Source organism: Fulmarus glacialis, unplaced genomic scaffold (genome assembly GCF_000690835.1).
Source record: "Fulmarus glacialis isolate BGI_N327 unplaced genomic scaffold, ASM69083v1 scaffold13337, whole genome shotgun sequence".
NCBI lineage: Eukaryota > Metazoa > Chordata > Aves > Procellariiformes > Procellariidae > Fulmarus > Fulmarus glacialis.
The window spans coordinates 478-18,198 of record NW_009225215.1 but is presented as its reverse complement, the minus strand read 5'-3'; the positions used below and the strand labels follow the sequence as shown (position 1 = coordinate 18,198).

The 17,721-nt window shown below is 49.4% G+C and overlaps 1 protein-coding gene across 1 annotated transcript in view; it reads left to right on the top strand.

Moving 5' to 3' along the window:
- The window catches only part of CAPN5 (calpain 5), a 39,160-nt gene extending 27,198 nt beyond the window's left edge, over positions 1-11,962 (top strand). The window contains exons 3-12 of the mRNA XM_009582419.1: positions 2,778-2,986; positions 3,422-3,614; positions 4,178-4,371; positions 5,104-5,181; positions 5,708-5,903; positions 6,905-7,027; positions 7,542-7,738; positions 8,107-8,228; positions 11,304-11,440; positions 11,780-11,962. Coding sequence (XP_009580714.1) covers positions 2,778-2,986; positions 3,422-3,614; positions 4,178-4,371; positions 5,104-5,181; positions 5,708-5,903; positions 6,905-7,027; positions 7,542-7,738; positions 8,107-8,228; positions 11,304-11,440; positions 11,780-11,962 — 1,632 coding nt within the window. The remainder of the gene's footprint in view (positions 1-2,777; positions 2,987-3,421; positions 3,615-4,177; positions 4,372-5,103; positions 5,182-5,707; positions 5,904-6,904; positions 7,028-7,541; positions 7,739-8,106; positions 8,229-11,303; positions 11,441-11,779) is intronic.
- The last annotated feature ends 5,759 nt before the right edge of the window (positions 11,963-17,721 follow it).

The window sequence follows — 17,721 nt, the reverse complement described above, 5'->3', positions numbered from 1 at the left end:
GTTCAGCAGATTGGCTCAGCTGGGTCCCTCCCTCCCCTTCCTGAGCTGGCCAGTTCCCAGCAGAAGAGCCCCTGCTTGGAGGAATCGGCGTCTACCAATTCCTCCTTCTAATCAAGGACATTTCTCCAGGGTCAGAGGTGCCTTTCCTCTTCATTAGCCACTCAAGAAAAAATGAGAAAAGCCCTAAACCAGCTTAGGGAAATGAACCTGGTGTTTCTGGGCTCCCAATTTACCTGTCTCTGAGCCCTTTCACTGTAAATTTGTCCCACTAAAGGGTGTTAGAGCTCCAGATTTTGGGAGCCCCTAAGCAAAAAGCAGCACAGTTGGGTGAATGAGGAGACGTGGTTTCCACTGCCTCAGTGTCACACAACCAATTTGAGTCCAGGACTCAATGGGATCCTGGGATGGGTGGTCCATGGCATGCTCTCCAGCATCCACTGAAGAGGGTTGGAGATGTCTGGGGAGGTTTCCTGGGAGTGGGTGGGAGCCGCAGACCTCAGTCGCATGATGATCTCCTGGAGGGATCTGGGCTCCAGCTACTGCTGGGGTTTGTAGATGTGCCCCAGGTTAATCCTTTAGGTAATACGCAGTGTCAGGTCATAGACAGGGGTTGTGCTGTATGCCTTGAAGTGTGGTGTCCCAATAGGCACTGCATCTAGAGCTGCCACCGCTCCCCTACAGCCAAGGGAGTCACAGACACCTTGGCCAGGGGTGAAGCAACTGGAGGAAGCCTTGGCCTGGGTGGGATGCTGTGCTCTGGGAGGAGCTCAGGGGAAGAACCTGATGTTTGAGCTCACACCTTGAACTTTGGCAGGTTGAGGACAGATTGGGCTCTGGAGATCAGGCTCCTCTCATTTTCCCTTGGGTCGGTATAGAAACATGACCAGTCCTTGCTCCTGGATCCTGCTCTGTATGAAGGTTGACCGCTTTTGCTACCTTCAGCAGCAGAGGGTCTTTTCAGCGCTGTCCCCAAACAAAGGGACGGAGGAGGATGGTAGGGACCGGTATCTCCTGCCACCAGTGACAGTAATGGCAAGTCTCAGAACCAGCCAGCTGGAAACTGCCTCTAATCAATGCCGTAATCATTTCTAAGCCCACATTAATAGCGAGTTGATTAGCACAATGGTCCTCTATGACAATTCATTAGGGTGAGCTCCACTCAGGAGGGAATCGATGGGGACTGATGGAGGGCTGTCTGACCTTTCCCGGCTCTCTCCCAGAGAGAGTCTGGGGCATCGCTGTTAGCACTCCTGGAAAACACCAAACCCTCCAAAAGCGGCTCTTTTTCATGGCTCTGTCTGCTCTACATCTATTGATCCAGACAACTCAAGAGTGCCAGTGAGCTCGCAGGGCTGATGGCATCATTAATATTTCAGTGTAGGAGCAATAAAAGCCTTAGGCTGGATCGTTGCTGGTTGCTAAGGAGTTGGGGGGCTCTCCAGAGAGAAGTCTCTCTGCAGGGTTACGGCTTCATGATGGCAGCCAAAAAAAAAAAAGCAGAAGGCTCCAGCAGCTGGGCAGAGGCCAAGGCATGGTACAGGGGATCTCACCATGGCCTGGGACATCCTGAAGAGCCTCTTTCCATGCAATGTAGCTGTGTCTCGTCCTATCCCACCCCAAGACTCGCAGCTGTCTCCACAGGACAGTGATTATTTGGTGTATTGGAACATAATTTTCCCCGTGGGCACGTTGGGGTTTTTCCTCACTTAGGTCATGATGCTTTGGGAGCTGGTAAGTAAAGAAGCAAAGGTGTGGACAGTCAGTCATGTTCTTGCAGCTGAATCGGTCAGTACCTGTCAACTATCAACTACATTAACTATACGTGACCTACCCTGGCCATGAAGTAAAACCATGTTGCCTTCACCCTCAATAAAAGCTAAGCTGTGGTGTGTGCCTCTATGTCCTGGTCTAAATAAAACGCAGATCCTCCTAGATGTAGCATCTGTGCATGGCTGTGTGCATTTCTGTCCCAACTGTTGGGTGGATTTTCCATCCAAAGCAAAGCTGGTGGTGCCTGCAGCCGTGAAGGACTATGGATTTTGGCAGCTACCCTTCGCTTGTGCCTGTCCCACTGGTAGTGCAGATGGCAGTGACAGCAAACCCACGCTCCCTCAGCCCCTCAGCTGCTCTAGGGTTTCTTTCATCCCAGGCCCTTTTTTCCTTCTTTCAGAAAGTCACCTTCCCGTGCTTGCTTGCTTGGATGAGTATGGTAGCTCTTGACAGGGAAGAATGGAGACCTTGTGGGGATGGGGATCTCACTTTTCCCACTTTTATCTAGCAGAGTAGATGTACGCAGAGTGTCTGGTCCCTGTTCATTGCCAGCAGGTAGATGAATACAACACTTGCTCTTGGGCAAGTCAAGTCACACCAGAATCAAGTCAGAGAATCAAAGAAGGTGCCCTCTCTTAGTGGTACCCTACTGACACTAAAATGAACAAAAGTGTGGTCATAAAAATAACCATCCCTGGTCAGATCTCTTCTGCTCCTGTCTGCAGCAGTAGAAGGCAGCAGATGTCTAGGGTAGAATTATAAGAAACAGGACGAGGATCTTTAGCTCCATCTTCCAAGGCATGATGAAGTCTAAGCTATTCCAGTACATGTTAATCTAGTCTGCAATGGAGGAACCAGGTCCAAAATCTGTCCCCAGCAGGCTGTAAGCAAGTTCATCCCCCTCACATTCTTCCTTGTCTTTAATATTGTCTGCATTAGTTCCAGGATGAGAGTCAAACCCAGCAAAAAAGGGAATAACCTAGGTGCATGTGCCTCCTCTCTTGCAGGTCATCCCAGACTGGAAGGAGCAGGAGTGGAATCCTGAGAAACCCGAGAGCTACGTGGGGATCTTCCACTTCCAGTTCTGGCGTTTCGGTCAGTGGCTGGACGTGGTGATAGATGACCGCCTGCCCACACTCCACAACCAACTCATCTACTGCCACTCCAACTCCAGGAACGAGTTCTGGTGCGCCTTGGTGGAGAAAGCTTATGCCAAGTAGGTACCCGGGCAGTTGCAGGACAAACTGGGACCTGGGCACCCTGTTTTTCCTCTCAGTTCATTCATCAGTTGGTTTGCACCAGTGGAAACAACAGCTTTCCTGGGGAGGAGTAGGACATATCTCAAACAGACAGAAACTGTAAGAAAAAAACCTTCTGTAGCCTTAATTTACCCTCAAAGCAAAATATCCTCCAACTCCACGTTTGTTTAAGTAACGCCTGTCCTAGAGATTTCAAGTTCCCTTTACTTTGTCCTATGACAGCAAGAGTGCTGCAAGCAGCATGGGTCTTTTTTTTTTCACCCTAGTTTGCTGTCCTCACCCACTGAAATTCTATTACAAATCTCTGTTCTCCAGGCTGCCCCAAGAACTGTTCCAGACCCCTTAAAATGTCAAGCCAGTGTTGTTGTGCCATCCCCGTCACCCTCTTTCAGGTTGTCAGGCTGTTATGAGGCTCTGGATGGAGGCAACACAGCTGATGCCCTGGTAGACTTTACTGGTGGGATCTCTGAACCTATTGACCTGACTGAAGGGGACTACATCGCTGATGAAGCCAAGCGAAACCTCCTCTTTGAGCGCGTGTTGAAGGTGCACAACCGGGGCGGCCTCATCAGCTGTTCCATCAAAGTAAGCAACGTTACCTGTATGGTCAGGGTCTCATGGGAATAGGCATTTTAGGATGCAGTTGTCTTACACTGTCGGAGACTTCTAAATTAGATCAGATAAATTATGGCCAAGGGTTCCTATTTCTTCTTGTGGATGGCAGTCAAGCCTGGCTGCCAGTCCTCTTTATTCCTCATTGCTATGTCCAAGAGCCCAGATTCATCCCACAACCCTTGAAATGTTAGGAGAGGATTCACTTCCAGAGAAGGGCGTTTTGGTGTCTGCATGTGGACATCTCTACAAACACTGGGTGCCAGACCTCCCATTATAACCAGTAGAATGAGCTTTATTGGTTGACAGCATGGGAGCTCAGAGACCTCATAGAGCAGATGAAGACCGGGAAGGATCTAGCACCTAAATGGTATCTGATACATCTGCCAAGGCAACTGGCTCTCTCCCCGAGCATTGGTGCTCTTCTTTTTAGCTCAGAGAAACCTGTGAGGAAATCGGAGCTCCTTTTTTATTCAGTCCCTGCAAAGGCAGTCACATCCCCCTGATACGAGCACTGTCTGTGTCCCCCTACCCAGGCCATGTCAGCGGCTGACATGGAGGCCCGCCTGGCCTGCGGACTGGTGAAGGGCCATGCGTACGCGGTGACGGACGTGCGGAAGGTCCGCCTGGGCCATGGCCTGCTGTCCTTCTTCAAGTCGGAGAAGCTGGACATGATCCGCATGCGCAACCCGTGGGGTGAGCGGGAGTGGAACGGCCCTTGGAGTGACACGTGAGTTAGGATGAGCAGCAGCAGCACCTTTTTTTGGTGGGAAAAGCTGGGTTGGAGCAAGCCTTGAGACATGAGACAATTTGACTACATCCACATCCGTAGGATAACATTGTATAGGCAGTTGTGGGATGCTGCTTCAACCCATGTCCTAAGCCTACTGTTTCACTGGGGTAGATTCATTCCTTGCCCTGGGATCCCTGGAGGTCAGCAGAAGGGTGGCTGAGCTTGGCAGACCTTCTCATTAAGGCTCTGGTGGATGTTGTGGTGAAATTGCCAGCATGTTCACACTAGTGAAGGATGATTATAGCTCACCTTTCCACTCTCAGTCTTGTTCCAGCAAAAATAGCTCCCAACACAATCAATCTCTGCCACCACTGACTGCTATAGTGTCTGTGGATGGGATGAAGAACCAAGGGCTGGTGTAACCAGAGCCTTTGGCCCGAGTCCATTTTGTTATCTTCACTGATAGGGTTGTGATTGTACTGGCCAAACAAAATCTTGCCAACCTGGATTCAGCTCCACTGGTCAGGAAGGAAGTTGAAGCTCCAAGCCATGCTGCACTCCCCCCATGTTCGGAAGATGAGCTAACCAGAGCAGTGTGGGGACTGGTTGTGTGGCTGGAGCTTTATACAGGCCTTGTGCCCTTGAGAGATCCTGCCGAGGCCAAGTAGCCTCTTGAATTCTTGTGTGTCCCTTTGCCCTCACAGTAATGATCCTGTACTCTTCCCACAGCTCTGAGGAGTGGCAGAAAGTGAGTAAAAGTGAGAGAGAGAAGATGGGGATGACGGTGGAAGACGACGGAGAATTCTGGTGAGTCCCTCCTGGGGTTGTTGCCACAGGCCGTGCCCACAGAGTCCTCCCACCCCATGAAGCATGTGAATCATTTCCATGCATACAGCTATCCAGAGCAAACGGCCTTCCAAGGCCTAGGATCTTTAGTGAAGCCTCCTCCTTGAGCCCGTGGGTATTAGCTTTGGATGGCCATGCTGCTCTGTATCACACTGGGTCCAAACTATTTCACCAGGGTACTGGGAACCTGTTAGGAATGTGCTGAACTTAACAGCCTCACCAGGTACGTTTCAATACAACATGTACCCATGTGTGGAGGAAGGGCCACTACTCTGCTTCTCCCACTCCAAAACACATAGCTGTAGTGTTTAAACTGAAGAAGAAATATTTACCGCATGCACGGAGAAAGGTATCTCCATCTTTTTTGTTATTCATCAGCCATCAGAGGCTACCCACACACAGTCTCTAACAGGTGATCAAGAAAATCCCTGCAGCGTACTGTTCAGGGGAATGAAGCATAACCCAGCTCTGTCCTTTCCTGACTTAGGATGACCTTTGAAGATTTCTGCAAATACTTCACGGACATCATCAAGTGCCGTCTCATCAACACGTCCTACCTGAGCATCCACAAGACCTGGGAGGAAGCAGTGCTACACGGAGCGTGGACCAGAAACAGTGACCCCTTGAAGACCCGCTCTGGAGGCTGTATCAACCACAAGGACACCTTTTTGCAGAACCCCCAAGTGAGTCATGGAGCAGAGGACCTTCTGGAGCCTTCACATGTGCTTCCAAGTGTTTATATCTCCTAGAGGGACTTAGAAGGCCAAAATGGCTACCAGAACTCTAGTAGATTAAATGTGCTCATGACCATTCTCTGGCTGAGACCCCTGGCACAGCATGACCAGCATCCAGGCCAACTCTATTAACCTTAACGCTCTTATCAGGGAGACTGCATCCAAGTGCCTGGTGTAGAGCGTCTTGGCGCTAGCAAACAGCAAACTGTGCCACAGGGTAGCAGTGTTAGCTGGTGCCGTCAAACAGGGCCAGGAATCACTTCCAACAATTTGGATGTATGAATGATCAAATTCCAGTTCCTTTGCCCAAATCTTGGCACTGTTAAATTTACCGGGACAGGTATAGTGTATAAGACCATTTCCTTCTAGCTTGGCCTTCAGAAGAGGCCCTACTCTGAAGTTCATCTCCTGGAACAAACTCTTCTGTCCTGTCCTCCTCTGAACTGCGATTCTCAGTAACATGAGACAAGTTCTTGTGAGTCCTTCATCTAACAAGCAGGATGGTCTGGTCCATTGCAGGAGTTGTCATCAAGGATGTGGGAAAGTTGTTTCTTGCTTCCAGCTCTGTATTAGCCTTGATCTTAGGTCTCTGTGAATATCAGTTCCTCCATACATGCCTTGTAGGAGGACTTGTGGCAGACTGCAAGGGGTGAAAGTTTCTGGTATGAGACTGCATCTAGACTCCGTGGATTCTGCCAAGCAATTCAAAGACTGGATTTCCCAGTCTTTTTTTAAGATGAGTCAAAAAGGTGTCTGGCTTGGCAAGATGATGCCAGTTCCCAAGAGGAGTGGGTATGGGCTGTCAGTGCTGGTACTGAAGCCAGGCTGTCCCTGCAGGGAGGCGGGTGAGGAGAAGCTGAGGTTAACTCTACTGTGTGTCCACCTCCACCCATGCCCAGTGATCCTGTCTTAGTAGAAGTCCTCTCTTACCTTCCTCCCTTTGCTTCTAGTACGTGTTTGATGTGAAGAAGGCAGAAGATGAAGTGCTGATCTCCATCCAGCAGAAGCCAAAAAGGACGAGTCGCAAAGAAGGCAAAGGAGAGAACTTGGCCATAGGCTTTGATATCCATAAGGTAGTCCGTGGTTCCTGCATGTTGGCCTGAATACCCCCATAAATTTGTTAGTGGTGGAGTGGTACATCAGTCCTGCATGACCATTGGTATTGTTCATTTAAGCATTATCTGGGTGCCTCTGGGGTGCCTTCAGCACAGCCTGCCCCCCGCTAGAGATGACGAGAGATTTCAGAGGTGAACAGTGACAGCATGGACAAGTTCTCCTTGCTAAAAGCAATGGTTAGTCTGTTATCTCCAAATGTTGAAATCTGTTAGACTGATCCTTATATGTTGCTTGCTGGGCCCACCTTGTCAAGCTGGGATGCAAGAGACAACGAGTTCCTGAGTCAACAGAGTTGGGAGAGCCATGTCCACACTTGTTTTCCATCCAGCCCAGTTGGGACCATTTTGCTGGTTCTCTTGACTCCAGCTCTCCCAGCACTGTGGGGTCAGTCCTTGCAGTCTGGCCCCCCTCAAGGTGGATACCAATACATTGTCAGGCAGTGCTGACCGTCCCACTGTGGTCTCTGCCCAGGTGGAGCTGAACAGGAACTACCGGATGCACACCCTGCAGCAGAAGGTGGCCAGCTCCATTTACATCAACTCACGCAGTGTCTTCCTGAGGACGGACTTGAAGGAAGGCCGCTACGTTATCATCCCCACCACTTTTGACCCCGGTCATGTAGGCGAGTTCCTTCTCAGGATTTTCACAGATGTGCCTTCAGATTGCCGGTAAGGAGCAGGAGCAGTGACGGGGAGGAGCTGGCTATTTGGAGACAGCCCCGTGCTTTTGACATGTGGTTTTCCTGACTGGAATTGGTCATAGCCTTGCCTGGAGCTGGTGTTTGGCTTCCTTTCAAGGGTGGCCAAGAGACAGGGCATCTTTACGGGTCTCACCACAGACATGCAGAGAAGCTCCCATTCTGCTTCGAAGCATGACATGGGAGAGCATCCCAAACCCAGGTTGAGGAGATTGGAGTGGGGAACAGAGTCTGACAGTGGACAGTGCATAGTCCTTCCATCCTGCTAGAGCAAACTCTCTGGCCTCCCCATGGGATAAGGCTGGGCACCTCTCAAAGGCCACATGTTTTTCCCTGCAGAGAGCTGACGCTGGATGAGCCACCACACACCTGCTGGAGCGGGATGTGTGGTTATCCGCAAGTGGTATCCCAGATCCATGTCCTCACTGCAGCCGGGCTCAAGAATCAGGACTCCCAAGGAGGTACTGGTCTTTCTCTGCCTGTTGTCTAGTCCCGGAGGAGTTGGGAGATGGTTGTTTCAGTGGAAAAAAGGGAAGGTGGTTTCATGAGGTGGGAGGTTGCTGGGATTTGTTATGTCCTCAGATATTTTTTGCAGTGAACATGCCTGATTCAGACACCAGAGAAAGTCCATGGAGAATCAAACTCACTTCTTGCTATGGACATGATCTGGGAGCTGTTATATTTAGGCTGTTGTCTAAGATCCTCAGGAGGTCCTCCCAAAACTTCCCCAAATCCACGCTTTCCTCCTGCGTATGAGCAGCTGTAAAAGTCAGGAATCATATTTAAAGGCTTTTTGGTAGGAAGGACAGAGGAGCAATGGAACAGGCTGATGTGTTGGGGTAGTGTTCATCACCTGAGACTGGATAAATGTCTATCAGTACAGGGTAGGTCAAATTTAGCTCATTTTGGGATGGTGTGGATCGAGAGCCTCTCCCTCTATTTCCTCTAAGTCCTGCTCCACGCTTGGCTCCTAGGAGCCCTCTGAGATGCCTCCTTGGTCTTCTAAAGGTTCATTTTCATGGTCCTACCCTGCTCCGATGCAATTTTGACATCCAACACTTCTCTTGCATGAAAGACAGCAGCAGCACCATGCCTCACCATGTCCTGCAGCCACGCAGAAGCTCATGGCAAGAGCCCCATGTTCAGTCCTCCTGGGGCATCTGGACCAAGAAAGCCAGGGGTAGTGATGACTTGTGCTGGGAGATCATTGAAGTAGGGATGAAAGGTCTAGAGGTTGCGATTAGAGAAACAAATGCCTTTCCACCATGGGAACAGACCAGATCCTGGCCTTTCTCCCCCATTTCCTGAGTCAAGGATGTGGCAAGGTTTAGCCAGGCACTTTCAAGCCAAATTTAAAGTATAAAAATTGAAAGCTTAAAATTTAAAAAATCTAAATTAAAAACTTAATTAAAATGTTTGGGGTTTTTTTTCGCCCAGGCATTATTGTCAGGGCTCAGTACCACTAGAGCCCTGAAAGTAATGAGCAGGATCCTTCCTTAGGGCAAGGGCAAGCCCAATTTGCTTATATATCACATGCCACAAAGAGACTCCTTCTATCCTGTCTGGTGTTTGGGGAGGGAATTTTACCCTAGGTAGGTTGTTTTTTCTTGGGTTACTCACAATAGCTCAGTGTATCTGTAGCAATGCAGGGAAATCTGTAGCCCAAGGTCTCTGAACTGTTCACAGAAACAAGGAGCTTTATCTTTCCTTCAGACAAGGGTACATGTGGATTCTGGAGCCATAAAACATTTTTTCAGCAAGAGGCCCTTGGGAATGGCTTTCTTCCAGCTGCTTTCCAGCTGTTCAGCTCCAACCACCAACAGCCTGCATGTTTGGTGCTTTCCAGTGCAATGGCATCTCTCACATCTCCCAGCCCAGCCTTTCACACTATTTTGGAAATAGTGATTTACAGATAGGAATTTGGCTCCGGCTGATGGAATATGAGAATTTAATGGGACATCCCAAAAGACAAGGCTAGTTTGGAAAAACAGCTGTGAAATCCAGCAGCTGTGTCTCACCAGAGGAGCCAGGTCCTTGCAAACAGAAAGCTAGCGAGGAGGTGGTCTGGCAATCAAAGATGTGGTTCTTAAATCCCTGGCCCTCAGGAGGGGGTGGTTTCTTCCTCCTCATTTCCACATTTCCCTTGGACAAGAAAACTCATCCACCTGGTCTGTGTTTCCATCAGAGCCACTGAAACTCATGGTGAGAAAATGCATTTGGCAGTTAAATTTCCATGGCAATAGCTCATTCTCTACTGAAATTCCCAAAACGAGCACTTGTTTCATAAGGGGAAAATGTTCACTAATGAGTGACTATTTCCCTCCCCTGGAAGCTCAGGTACCATCCAGCTGAAGCCTGGTATTCTCTGAACTTGGTACTTTACTCTGCAACTTTGTGGCCTGCTTGTTCCCCATGACTGTCTTGTTCCAGCTGGGATATTGCGATAACCTTCCTTTCCCACTGACCTTACCCATCCCTTCATGAACTTCTCCTCTGCCTTCCCACTTACCCGTTTTGTCTGCTTTCATCTCCTCCAGTTCCCACTCATTTCCCCTGGTTGCTCCCCGATGCCCAATCTTTCTCTTCCCCATGTCTCTCACTGCCACCAATGATCCTTTTTGACATTTTGATCTTCTCCCTCAATTCTTGCCAAATACTCTAAGAAGCATCTTCGCCTTTTTAAAAGCTTTTAAATATATCTCCATCCTAAGACTCCCCATTCATTGGTTGCCCACCAAGGTTTGGTGAGCACCCCAATGCCCAAGGGGTCTCATTTTTGGATCTCATAAATTAGCACATCTTGGCACTTTATTTTGGCTCAGCATTGTGCCATCTCTCATCACCTTGACCACCCAGCATTTTTCTTACCCCAGCATTAGTCGTTATACTGACAGCCCCTGCAGCATTTGAGTCTCCCTCAGTCTGGGAGGAATTTAAGATGTGCCAATGATTTGTGCATAGGCGTGAAAAGCACAGTCCCTGCTGATGTAGCTAGTTATCACCTTAAAGTAAAACCAAGGTTAGCCTGGTTGGGAAGTATACGAGCTGCAGTGGAAGCAAGTGGGGTTTTGCAGCTTGAAGGCTCTTGCCGTTCCTCTCGGTTTCTTTGTGTGAAACAAGCTCTGTGAGCCTGGTTCTCTTCTCCATGGCTTTATTTCTGCCTGCCTTCAGCAGGGCAAATCCTGAAAGGGAGAGGTGAGCAGGTCAGTGTCTTCCACGAAAGATTTATCCCAAAGGCCAGGAGGATTTTGGGTGATGAAGGAGTGTTATGTAGAATATGTGGTCAGGGAAGAGGTGGCCATTTCTTGGCAGTCCATCACCACTTGCCACGTGGGGACAATGTCACCTAACAGGAGTAAGTGTGAGCCCATCAGCTGAGCTTCGCGGACATCATCTGGGATGTGATGAACTCTTTGGCAGAGATCCATCTCCTCTGGTGGGGTGTGGAGAAGAACTGCTGCATGACACCCCTGGAGAAGGGCTCTGAGGAATTACAGGAGCTACCACAAAGCAAAAATTCCCTTTTCTCTCCCCAGGGGCTGACCCTTATGTGATCATAAAGTGTGAAGGGCAAAAGGTTCGCTCTCCGGTGAAGAAGAACACGGTATCTCCAGAATTTGATGTGAAAGGTCTCTTCTACCGCAAGAAGCCAGGACAACCCATCATTATTCAGGTATCCAGCAGGCAAGCAGTGAGCCAAGGGATGGAGACCCTCTCTCACTTGGACCCCCCCACTTGCCCTCTCCTCACACTGTCCACAACGGGTCTGTTCCCCAAGGCTGAGCATCATCAGTTCATGCAGCTCAACCTCTCACCACCACAGCTGAGCTGTGACATCTGGTGAATGCATGTCCTTCACCCCTCTCAGTTACAGAGTGAACCACCCCACACCTTGACCACCTCCACGGCTCCAGTTCAGAGCAGGTCCCCAATAACCCCTTCTCCTCTCCGGTGCGTGAAAGTCGGTTGCATCCCTCAAGGAGCTGCCCTCATGTCTGTTTTGTTTCCCCAGATCTGGAACCACAACTTAATAAGCGACGAGTTCTTGGGCCAAGTGGTGCTCACGGGAGATCCCAGCGACCGGCAGTCAGTGCACACGCTGCATCTCCAGGACAAGGGGAACAGGAGATCTAACGATCTCTCTGGAACCATCTCCGTGAGGCTGCTCAGCAGTAACATCCTCACCAACGTCTAAGTACTCAAGGACTCTTCTTCTGGTGCCACAAATATGTATATAAACATGCACACATACATACATATATATATATACGCACACACAGAGCCTACCTTCCATCTGCAAAGTGTATAGGAACTATGCATGCATTCCACTCAAAGGAGCCAATCTTGTGTTTTCAATGTTGAAAAATGGTGCCTTTTTGGGGAACCGCAACAATCCTCCCGCTGGCGTCCTCTGCAGCCCCCATCGCTGCCGTGTGCCCTGTGGGATCGCCGCGAGCACGCCATGTGTCCTGACAGCCAGAGCACGATGCCCTGACGCTGTTTGTTTACACGGGCTGGCACGCACGTGCCACCACGCACACGTGTGTCCGCTGTGGTCCCACCAGCCGCTTCAATGCATCTTCGATGTGCCTGCTTGGTTTTAGAGTAGTGTGCGTGGAGTCGTCTCCCGTGAAACTGCCATTTAATCGCTTCTCTGTGGAGGCACCTCGGCGAAGGAGAAGGGGAAAAATAGATTGGGGCCTTTTGGATGTTTTCTGGGTATGGGTTTGCATACTGCAACTGGAAGGAAAACGCACCAAGGCAGTCCCAAATCCCAAATCCACAGGGGCAACAAGACTAATGGCTCCATCGTTTTAGGGATGAGCTGTCTCCTCCTGAGTCTTGTTCAACCCCATGCAACTCTGAAGGATACAAAGATGCCAACAACCATGGTGGGACAACTGTTTTCTGGGGTCAAGTTTTTGAATCGGTCTGGACTCAGCTCCTGCGTGTGCCTCTTGAACTGCCGTGGTGCCTGCTGACTCCATGTCTTCATGCAGTCCCCATCCCAAGAGCTCACCCCCGTGGCTGGGGTGGGTTGTCCGCTGGGGCCGTTCAGTGTTTAGATAAGAGGAGATCAGTTCCTCTGAAGGCCAAAGCGTCAGGTCCAAGGGATGGGGGAGCTTTGCTCAGTGGGCACCATCTTTACTGCTGCATACAGTGCATCATTTCTCAGTGCCTCGCTTTCCCAAATTCTTTTAAAAAAAATAGTGGGATTTTAGCTTGTGCTAGAGGAGAGGAGTACTGCTCCCAGTGCAGCCTGAAAATGCTGGGAACATTTAATTCATACCAGTGTCCATCTTTCACCATTAATTTCCAGTCTCCTGGCCTGGAGGATGAGTTGCACAGTGCCGGAGCCAGTCTCACAAGCACAACCCAAACGCATCCTCGGGGCCATGTCTAGGGCCATCGCTGCTCCTGTTTGCCGTGAAGACTGGGTTTATCTTCCTTATTCCACTGGGTGGCAGAATCCGGCTTCTTATAAACCATCCCAGATAAGCCAAACCACAAACCCTTGCCTGGCCTTTCAGCAGCTGATCGGGGCAGGTTTCAAAGCACGTTTTTTCTCCTGTTGTTAGGTTGGGTTTTTTTATTCACGTGCCTTTAAAAATGGTGCAAGCTACGGGATTTTTCTGTCAGATTTTCTAACAAGCAAATCTTTTGCAGTCACCTGCGTGCAAGTGGAAATGAATACTTATGATGTAATCTTGTAATCCTGGTAAATATTGGCCTGAGCAGAATCCTCTGCCTGCAAGAACAAGTGAACAGGAAAGCCTTCTTTTGCCATAGCCAGTAGGGTTTCTGTTTGTCCTTCTAAATGCCCATGTTTGTGCTGCAAGTCTGTATTTTTTTTAAAAGTCCCTAAAGATCTGCTAAGTCTGCAACATCAGAAGATGTTCCCCAAAGTCACATTAGATGCCAGCTCAATTCTTGGTGCATCCAGAAGCATACGGTACAACTTCATCGATTTTTGTAGGCTGTTGTTCCCCTTTCCTCATCTTCAGAGTTTACCTCCTGTGGTTATGAATTTGGTTTTTGACCAAATTGCTTATTTTCTTAGGTCTTGTCTTCCAGGACTTTGGGGCAAGCAGTGGCCCATGGGATGCTCTTTCCAGGTCCCGATTATTCCTGGCTTGTGCTGAGCACCCTCCAACTCCTGGTGCCATCACTGGGACCTGGGTTAGTTCAGCATCTTGCGGAATTGGCTCCTAATTTGGTAAAGTGACATTTTCACCCCAAGGTCAAAGCAAATCCTTGAATTTGGACAGACCGATTCAGAGATACTTTGATTTATTCTGGTTTTGTTCATGGGACTCATCACTGAAAAATAAATGGAAGCAGCATTGTGGGGCTAGAAGGCATGATTTAGGTCTTAGGAGGAGATCTCACAGGCTCATGTTCAGAGTGGTATGTGAGAGGGACTGTGATGCTCAAAGATACCTCACCTGGCAGGGAGAAGAGCTATTTAGCTAAGGGAGAACATCAGAGGAACATGACAGGAGCTTTGCCCCATCATCATTAGATGGGGGTAGCCAGCCTGCCTGCATTAGCCTTGTTTTCTCAGGAAATCAGGCTACTGATAGCTTCAGCAAATGAGAGCCATTTGGCCAGGAGTGCCCTGACATGTGCCAAACCGCACCGTGATCCCCCAGGAACGCCGCTGAAGCTTGCCGAGGGGTAGCAGTGCCCTGGTACCCATGGACAGCCTCCTTCCTTCCTACAGAGAATCAAGCCATAAAGAGAGGAAAGGCAGCTCTTTAACAGCTGCTTCTTCAAAAAAAAAAAGAATCATCATACTATATCAGGACCAAAATGTCTTAATAGCAGTAATATTTGTCTTTTTTTCTGAAAACTTTCGAAAAGTTAGAGGAGAAGCCGCCTTCTCCCTACATTTCCAATGGAATAACAAAAATTACCTTTGTTGCTTTTTTTTTGGGTGTTTGAGCAGATGGGGGAGGGCAGTTATTGAAATGCCTTTCCTAATGTTGATGCCTTTTCTTGTTGAATGAAGTAGACCAAAATATTCAGGGTTTTTTTTGTCTGCGGGGAGGGCAGGTCTGATGAGCACTTTCTAGTCCCCTCCAGGTCTTGTAGGACGTGTCTCTGATTTATTTGCCATCTATTTGTTAATCATTTCAATGGTTGCAAGTAGTCTGCCATTACACTCTGTGAAATCCTTTTCTTTTTGATATCTGCATGTTAAAACAGGCTATGACTTGTCTTCATCTCCAAAGGCACTGACGTGTCACGCTGCACAAGATCAGAGAGTGGTCCAATCAGAAAGGCAACGTTGCACAGCTATAAACCTCCTATAAATAAATTGTGTATATTTTATTCAGACTCCCTGCCTTTAAACTGCTGCGTTCTTCCAGAATGCTTTTGATGGGCACAAGGTGGCTCTGCAGAGCCTTTTTAATTTGCTTGATTCACTAAACTCCGTTCCAGTTATTTTCTCTGCGGACTTTGAGACTGAGGCAAGGCAATCTGCATGAAGGTTTTACACAAGTTTACGCTCACGTTCGTTGGGAAAAGCCACAGAGGGGAAGGGTAACCTCCTCTGACTGTAAAACCTTTGAATCCTATGCCTCAGAGTCACCGCAATGCAGGGAACTTGGTTTTTTGAGCATCACCTGACTCAGAAAAAGCTCTGCAGATCACTAAAAAGAAAAAAAAAAAAAATTATGGGCAAAGCAGCAGGAGGATGTGATTTTTGGATGGCTTTCCCTCAAAGAACAAACCTGCAGATTGCACGTTGGGAGCATTTGAAAAGTGAAAAGCCTGTCCCTGTCCATGGGAGTCTCCAGTTTTGCTGCTGTAACACGCTGCCCCAAAGTGCTGGCCCTAGGGTCTTGCTCCCATCTCAGATTCCGGCCCCCAGCTCCATCACCTGCCTGTGCTCGAGGTCTTTGTAGCATGGAGGAGCAGCCTGTCCTCAAGAGCCTGGAGGAGGCACCCATCCAGATCCTGGGGTCATCCCCTGGGACAAAGTGTGTCACCAAACCCTAGATAGAGAAAGGAGCATCCTACTCCTCTGCCTCCATCACTGAAACAGCTTGCAAGGATCATTCTTCAGGGGGGAGCCTCACAAACATCTCAACCTCACAAACATCCTAATACTCTCATGGAGGATGTCCTGAGCAGTAGACATGGCTGAGCACCTATGGGGCTGTGATACTTGTGGCTGGATGTCGCACAAGAGCTCTGGTGTAGACCGGGTGGCTTTACTGAGTCCTGCTATGTGCACATTCAAAAAAAAAGTCTATGCAAGCCTGGATAAGCCACAAATCATCCTGTAGGCATGGAGGTCATGCTTCTCCACCAGCATCCACATCTCAGTTTTGCTGGTACTGGGGCAGTGGGTTTGAAAGTGGCGGTTGCTTTGCAGCCCTGCCTGTCCCTGTGCTGGTGGTGCACACCGACGTGTGGGCTGGCAACATGGGCAGGGGTGCTGGAGTTGGTGTGGGACCTCAGCACGTCAGTGTGGAGATGTGAGGAGCTTGTGCATGTTCAGAGACCAGCAGCAGGTAGTAGCTTGGTGCACAGCTCCAGGCAGGATCCAGCCCAGGCTCCCCACAGGGGTCCTGGCAGCATCTCCTCATCCCTCCGGCGCTGCCATCTGCCAGGGATTTCTGCTCACTGATGTTAACCTAACTAAACCGACACTTCAGAGTCTCCCCTTTTGACCTGCAAGAGCATCTCCATGGAGGAATAGACATCCTACCATGGTTGCAAAATGATGCTGGAATATTTCTTCTTGGTGTTGGGTACCCTACAGCTACCCTAGGCAGCTTCCCAGCCTAACGCTCGTATATGTTCCCCCCATATGGATATGAGCTCCTGCTGCTCAAAAGGACTAGGGATTACTAGCAAGAAGGGCTTTCAGCAAGGGGATGGGTTCATTGCCTGTCCCTCAGAGCCGCTCAGGTGCTACCACATCCTTGGCCAATGTCACAGGTATTAAATACCGAGGGATTAGCCCATGACCCACAGCTGCGAGAGTCTGTTCTGAACAGTTGTCCAAAGGCTCCTCATGCTTTTCAAATCCCACCTACAAATGCAGCGATGCAGGCAGAGGAGCATGTCCAGCCCTGTGTCCCTGGCAGAACCTCCCTCGCTGCCTTCCCACACGCCCATGGGACATGCTGGGCACAAGAAAAGGCTGCCCGAGGCTGGACCCTCAGTCGCATCGGATGTGGTCCAGAGCCAAGTATCCTTGGCCTCAAGTTGTGCCAGGGGAGGTTTAGATTGGACATTAGGAAAAATGTCTTTACTGGAAGAGTGGTCAGGCCTTGGAACAGGCTGCCCAGGGAAGTGGTGGAGTCACCATCCCTGGAGGTATTTAAAAGACGTGTAGATGAGGCGCTTAGGGACACGGTTTAGTGGGCATGGTGGTGTTGGGTTGACGGTTGGACTCGATGATCTTAGAGGTCTTTTCCAACCTTAATGATTCTATGATTCTATGATTCTAAATCCCAGGCACAGCCAGTATCTGCCCTCGCATCCACACACACCACATTGCCACAGTGAGTAGGGCTTGCGTGAAACCGGGCATGGCCCTGGGTGGTCATAAATCATCTCTCTTGAGCTTAAAGTCAACTGAGTCTATTCATAGCTGGTTCCCACGAGAGGGCTGGGCAGCAGCGGGGAGTTTCGAAGGGCTGGGGAAGGGACAGGGTGGCTGCGCCGTGACTTCTCCCACATTTTGAGCAGAGTTCCTGGTGTGGCTTTGGAGGAAGGAGTCTCCCTCTTATTGCGCCTTAATTCTGCAGTATCACCAAAAAAATTCAGCCGTCCCAGTCCCCAGGAGGGGTACAGGCCCCCTCGTTCCAAAGCGGAGTTTAGAAACACCTTGTGTGATAACACTGCAAATAAAAAGGCGTGGTTTGCACCATTCACTAGCTAAAATGCCATGCTTTATACTTAAGTAAGACACCTCGTGATGTTTCATAGCAC